Here is a 6,609-nt window from a genome sequence, read left to right on the forward strand (position 1 = left end):
GCTCCACCTCGGGTGGAGACCGAACTCTTCCCGGGTTCGTGGACTCTCCTCCCACGCACGCTCTCTCCAATTTGCTCGGCCGCAGCGGGTGGCTGCCCGCTCAAGACAAGGTATACCCGCGCCCCCCAGAGGCCCCTGGGCCTGGGGGTTGGGTAGGAGCGCGGGGGTCTGCCTTGCCTGCTGGTTTCGGCTGGGGGCAGGGGCCCGCTCCCTCCGCGTGCAGGTTCCGCGAGCTCTGCCCACCCCCCGACTGGACGCTCGGGCCCGGCCGCCGCCCGCCGTTCCCGGGAGCCGCGGTGATGGACGTCGGCTGACCCGCGGGGCAGAGGCAGCGCGCAGAGGCCTTGATCACTGGGCTGCGGAGGGAGCCGCGCGGCGAGCGGGACCTGCACGGCCAGGCCCTTTGATCTGCTTTTATTATCCACGAGAAACAAAGCTGCCTGGGACAGACGCCCGGGCGCCCTCATTCCTCGGGAGACCCCACCACACCCTCACCTCCGCGCCGCCCGCCCTCAGCCCCCAAACACACCGGGCACCCTCCCGGCCTCCAGCACCTCGGCCTCGAGCCCCCAGGGTGAACGTCCCCCTGGCCAGCTGCTCCAGGCCAGACCTGGACCAGACGCGCGAGGAGTGTGGGCTGGGGCGCCCGGTGATAAACTGTTTGAGCGGGGAGCGAAAATGGCCAAAGAAAAGAAACACTCGAGGAAGAGAGGGGCAGCCGAGGCTGCGGGGACAGCAAGAAGGAGGAGCGGGAAGAAGCCACCCAGCGCCACGCTGCAAACGCCCCTCTGGGGACCTTCGCTGTACGTTTTACCGCTACTTTGCTAATTGGCTTTTCACTGCAGTTTGCGAGAAAAATTTTGTTGACTATTAATAACAACAATTTATTTTTCCCCCATAAAAATAAAAACATTCATTCAAGTTCCCAAGGCAGTCATAATAATAAAAAAATTCCCCCCCACTGCGGCTGACTTTACTTGCATTTCCTATTGTGTGGGGAGCTTTTTAGAAATATTTTTATTCTGTAAATATGTACTTTATTTTCTAAACTAACATTTTTTCGAATTGGGAAATTATCTCATTTACCAATTTTCTTTTCGTCTCTCCCTCTCTTCTCCCTCTTTTTTAAACTGGGGCTGTTAAGTTGGTGGTCAGAAGACAAAGAGAGTGAAAATAATTTTCATTTCAATAATTGCCTTCTGGTCAATTTAACTGTGCCTTATTTTGAAAGAGACTGTCTAAATGAGATTCCTGTCCCAAATGTGTTCCCAGGCCTGATCCCAGCCTTTAATTATTCCTGAGTTTTTTTTCTTCAGAATAAGACGCCGCACTGAGTAATCACAAAGAAGTCAGAGAGCATCCTTGAACCTTTTCAGAAGCAGCGCCACTGATATTCAAATAACCTGCGAGGGCCATTTGACGGCGCGGGGACCTAGGCATTTCCAATTCACTATTTGCATAGATCAGCCGTCTTTGAAAAGGAAAGGAGCAGTTGTCTTCCATAACATTAAAAAGCCTAGTTATCAAATCAAGTGCTTAGTTTGGGGGCTTTTAAAACGTTTACATTTTATCTCAGGTTGCCCTTTACCGTTTGACATGCAAATTTGGTGCAGTTAATTTAGACAATTAAAAAGATCTTCAAGGGAGCTTTGTCACGGAGAATATTTGGAGTTTTCCCCGTGGACCAGCTGAGATAAAGTTGGCCAGAACAAATGATGTCTAGGAGATTAATTAGATATTTGATAAGACATGAATCCCTAATAAGGGAATACAAGGCACAGGGGGCTGCTGTGTGCTCTAAGTCAAAATTAATAACATTTAACAAGATTTTCATTTAGGCATGAAATGTCTTTTCCGGGGTATTGACTCTAGCGATTTATTCCCCTGAGTCACCTCCCAACGTAGAGGGTCTTGGGAGCTACGACTTCTTTTAAAAAGCTTTTTCCTTTCAAAGATTGTTTTAAAACCGCTTTACAAACAAACCCACTGGAGTTTCGTCAGACCCCTCCGGGAGGGGTAGGCACCTCCCCAGTTAAAGCTGCCAAGGACCTTTGCTTTTTTGAAGGGGCTCCAGAGTTTTAAAATGTCACCTTTTGAGAGCTCTCTCGTTTAGTAATACAACTACACCTTCTTATAACCTAATTTAATTTACGCTGTTAATATACAAATAAATAATTTGTGTATATACAAATAAATAATTCTCACTTCTCAAAAACGTATCGCTTTTATAACTCACATAAACCTCACATCACCTAAAACTAACTTAAGGGATTTTTTTCCCAACAAAAAAAAGTCGGCCCACTTAAAGGTTATTGAGGGGGTAACAGGATCAAAAAAAAAAAAAGAAAGTGTATTGTTCAGAGTCCTTTAATAATACCAAAGTGAAAATATGATGTCAAGATTTTCTTCATACAGATAAACGCATTTAATTTCTTTAGATGACCTTAACTTACGTGTTTGTGAGTGAAATGATAACTCAACATTTTAAATATCTTTTACATATATACTGACTTTCACAAAGTGCATCAGAAAATTAAAAAAAAAAACTCCCTGAATTTCAGGAATTCACCAAAAAAACTCTATTCGAATGAACATTTACAAGAAAATAAAAGAGAACACAACCTTCTGAACCCTATTTATACAGATGTTATGAAATACAGAGAAACTGTCACTAGACTTCCAGTTTAATTTCTCACCTTCGGCCTTTTTTGATGCTTCCTTTTATAAGAAAAAAAAGTCTTATTGTAAGTAGATATCAAGCAGGACTTGGAGCATTTTATATATAATATAATCCACGCAAAGGGTCTGTTTTTATAGGTCCCGTTTGTTTTCAAATGTTCTGACAGTCCTTTGCAGGGTGGTGACTTGCTTTTGGAAAAAAGGACAGAGAAGGGTGGTGGAAGGGGGTGGGCGGTGGGGGAGGAGGGAGCGTTTCTGTGTATTGCTCTTCGCTCGAGAAGTTTGTGCGAGTGGTAAGTGTGTGTGCGCGCGCTCGAGTGTGCGTGCTTGTGGTTGTAGGTCTCCGGTGTGTGTGTGTGTCTGTGCGTGCAGCTTTTTAAAGTGTTGTGTCGAAAGATGCTTCGCTTTTGTTCCTGGACCACGCGTTTGATTCTCGTCTGGGCTCGGGCAGCAGAGGGGAGCTCCTAGCGTGGCAGGCAAGCGGCGGCCCGCGAGCCGGATGCCGCTCTACCTCGCGCCGGCCCGGGGGCGGCCGTGGAGCTCCCGCCCGTCCATACCCCGCTCGCCCTCCGAACCTCTCGCTCGCTCGCGCTGTCTCTACTCGCTCGCTCGCGCCTCTCGCCCGGCCTCTAAGAGTCGTTGGGGCCAGACGCGGCTTCCTTGCCTCCTGCCGAGGCCGCCGCCGCCGCCGCCGCAGCCGCCGCCGCCGCCGCCGCCCGGGCGGCACTGACGCCGGAGTCGTGCAGGATGAGGTCGGGGGACTCGGAGCGGGGCGTCTCCAGGTTGCTGGCGTCCGTGTCACTGTCGCTGCCCTTTTTGCCCCCGCCGCCCCCGTTGTGCGTCTTAATGTGTTTGCTCAGGTGGTCGCTGCGCATGAAGCGCTTATTGCACACCGGACAGGCGAAGCGCTTCTCGCCCGTGTGAGTCCGCAGGTGCCGCTGCAGCTCGTCCGAGCGCGTGAAGCGCTTGCCGCAGAAAAGCCAGTTGCACACGAAGGGCCGCTCGCCCGTGTGCCAGCGCAGGTGCGCCTTCAGGTGCGACGTCTTGCCGTACACCTTGCCGCAGCCCGGGATGTGGCAGCTGTGCAGGCCCTTGCGCCGCAGACTCGCCCCGGCCGGGCCCAGCCGCTCCGCCTCCTGGCAATTGGGGCAGTCGCAGGTGGCGCGGCCGGAGTAGCGGCGGGCCGAACGCGCCGAGCTCCCCCCGGCGGCGGCGGCCGCGGCGCCCGAGATCATGGCGCTGGCTGCGGCGGCCGCCACGGCGGCGCTGGAGTCCGAGTAGGAGGGCAGCACCGGCTTGAAGCCGTCCTGGGCCAGCAGGTGCTGGCTGGTGGAGAGCAAGTGCGAGGCGGCGGCGGCCGAGGAGCCGAGGCCCGTGGAGCTGAAGGCCGAGTGCGTGAGCGAGCTGAAGTCGGGATTGTAGGTGCCGAGCTGCGAGTGCAGCGAGGCCTGGGGGGCGCCCGAGTGCAGCGAGCTCTGGAGCCCCCCAGCGGGGTTCTGCACCTCCAGCCACGAGCCTGGGCTGCTGTGCACGTCCCACCACGACGACGCCGCGCCGTTGGTCACCTCGCCCGCCGCCAGCGTTGAGTGGAAGCCTGACTTGTACCACGACTCGTACGGGTGCGCCATGCCCACGCGCGGGTACAGGCCGTCGGCCGCCGTCGTGTGCACCTTGGAGATGAAGGCCGACTGGCCGCCCGCCTCTTGCGGGGACACCCCGGCCGCCGCCGCCGCGGCCGCCGCCGAGTTGGAGAAGAGGCCGCCGTAGTCGCTGCTGAAAGCGGACGACGTGGGGGACGTGGAGGCCAAGCAGAAGGCGCTGTTGGCTGCGCCAGAGCCGCCCGCCAGGCCGCCTGAGCCGCGGCCGCCGGTGGCCACGGCGAAGCCCGAGAGGCTGGAGCCGAGGTTGCAGCTGGACGAGGAGCGCTTCCAGGGATGGAAGCCGCCCTTGGCGAAAGCGCTCGACTCCGGCAGCGTCGTCAGCGGGCTCGTGTTGCCGATCTTGTTGCAGGTCGCCGCCAGCATGGCCAACGGGGTCGTTCCGAAGCGCGGCTCTTCCTAGAGTGGGTGGGGTGGGGGAGGGAGCAAGGAGGAGGAGGGCAGGAACAAGTGGGAGGAAGACACAGAGTGCACCCGTGAGCAGCCTCGTCCTCCCGCGGCTGGTCCCGGGGGGTCGTGGCTCCCCGGCTCGCGCCTCCTCCCCGCACGCTCGCCGAGGATGCGCCGCACCCCGCGCGGGGCAGAGGCGATCACAAGGGCGAGGGTCCCGGCGCTGGAAATTTGTTCTTCAGTGGGACTACAAATCAAAGCTGTCTCGGTTCTCCCCGCCTCAGTCGCTGCAAACCCTGCCCCAAACCGGACTCGAGTCGCTCGCCTTCCGTTCGCCATAAGCCCGCTCGTCTCACAGGAGCCCCCAAATCGCCCTTCGGGGTGAAGCACGGAGGTAAACACATCGACAACAAACGCCAGGTGAGGGCAGAGGCGGCCGAAATAGCGACCCGGGGGTGGGGGAAACTTGGGGCACTCTTCCCAAGGGTGGCTAGGACTTGACTTTTTAACAGAAAACATTTTAAATGTTTACACACACACACACACACACACACACACACACATATACACACAATTACGAAAAGAAGAAGTCCGAGTAGAAGCGACCCCCGCGATGGATTTCAGAGTCACAGACAAACTGGGGATCCGCAAAAGTGTAAATGTTTGTTAACGTGACTACATGGACTGCAAAACAATTAACGCTGTTTTCTGGAAACACCAATGTCGCGTAATTGCAACAATCCCCGAAGCAAGGGGGGATGGGGTATAAATCACGAGGGGCAGAAAAGAAACCTCTAAAACCGAATATTAAAAGGACTTGCTTAACAAATCCTTTTCTTACAAAGACACCTCCTGGGTTCCAATAACTTGGGAAGAATCAGTCCTGGAAATGTGGAAAGTGCTAAAAGAAGCTGAGGCTGCAGTCGGGCAGCAACAGTTTCTCCTGAGCCGCGGACCCGGAGAAGCCATAACGAAAAATTACTCCAGTTAAAACAAGCAAATGCCGCACTTCCGACTTACCCCAAGTATAGACGTGGCCATAGCAGGTCCCTGGGCGGCGCGGCGGGGCCGGGAGCGGGGCTGAACCTGGCGGCTGCTCGGGAGAACTGTTCGGGTACCGCACGGCTCCCGTGTCCCCGCGCTCGCGCCGAGCGGACTCCGGGCTCCCGCCGGCTAAACTCAGCCTAAGTGCTAGGAGCACCCGCTTTGAAGTGCCGCTGGCGGCGCCTCTCACCCAATGAGGGCGCAGGCAGAGCAGACTGGAGCTGCCCCGCAGCCAATCAGACGCGCCGAGGGGCCCGAGCCCGGGCTCCTGGCGCGTGCCAGTCACCGCGGCGGGCGGGGGGGGGAGGGGGGGTCGCGGGCTAGAGATTGAAGAAATTACAGCGCAATTAAAAATTTACACACACGCACCAAGCCAGGTTTAACTATCGTTGAGACCGAGCCACAAGCCCCCCGAACCTCCCCGAGATGATGCAAGTTAAGACTGACAGTCCTCGACTCTCCACTTGTGGGAAAGGAGGCAGGAGGGGAGGGGGCCCGAGGCTGAGGCCGCACCAGCAAGACCCAAGTGGAGACGGAAATGTCAACGCTCACTTTGTGTGTCCAGGCTCTCGCCCGCGGAGCACAACTTCAGCTGGAATCCATCATTCTCGCTTGCGATTTTATCATTGTCATTTATCTACCTAGTTCCTTATTCCCACTGGATTCAGTTTTACTCTCAGAGTCACATTGAAGAGAAGGGGGCGAAGGGACAGCTCCTCCGAGAGGAGAGAAATAGGCCTCTCCGTCCAGGTCTACACCCACAGACTTGCTGGGAGGGCCTGGAGCCTCCCGCATCCCGCCATTTCCCTTAGCGGCCTAAGTGACTTCCTAATTGTCG

General features: G+C 55.7%; 1 protein-coding gene across 1 annotated transcript; it reads right to left on the reverse strand.

Annotated features, from left to right (window-relative positions):
• Positions 1-2,371: 2,371 nt before the first annotated feature.
• Positions 2,372-5,884, reverse strand: SP9 (Sp9 transcription factor). The gene is made up of 2 exons (XM_060015652.1): positions 5,748-5,884; positions 2,372-4,736 (listed from the first exon to the last, which is right to left on the reverse strand). The coding sequence occupies exons 1-2, from the start codon at positions 5,766-5,768 to the stop codon at positions 3,309-3,311; spliced, it is 1,449 nt and encodes a 482-aa protein (XP_059871635.1). The 5' UTR covers positions 5,769-5,884; the 3' UTR covers positions 2,372-3,308.
• Positions 5,885-6,609: the final 725 nt, after the last annotated feature.

This window comes from Delphinus delphis, chromosome 7, assembly GCF_949987515.2.
Source record: "Delphinus delphis chromosome 7, mDelDel1.2, whole genome shotgun sequence".
NCBI classification, from domain to species: Eukaryota; Metazoa; Chordata; class Mammalia; order Artiodactyla; family Delphinidae; genus Delphinus; species Delphinus delphis.

Coding starts and splice junctions, on each gene's coding strand:
- SP9 (XM_060015652.1), bottom strand. CDS start 5,768: ATGGCCACGTCTATACTTGGG. Junction 4,737..5,747: donor TGGCCACGTCTATACTTGGG/GTAAGTCGGAAG, acceptor CACCCACTCTAG/GAAGAGCCGCGCTTCGGAAC.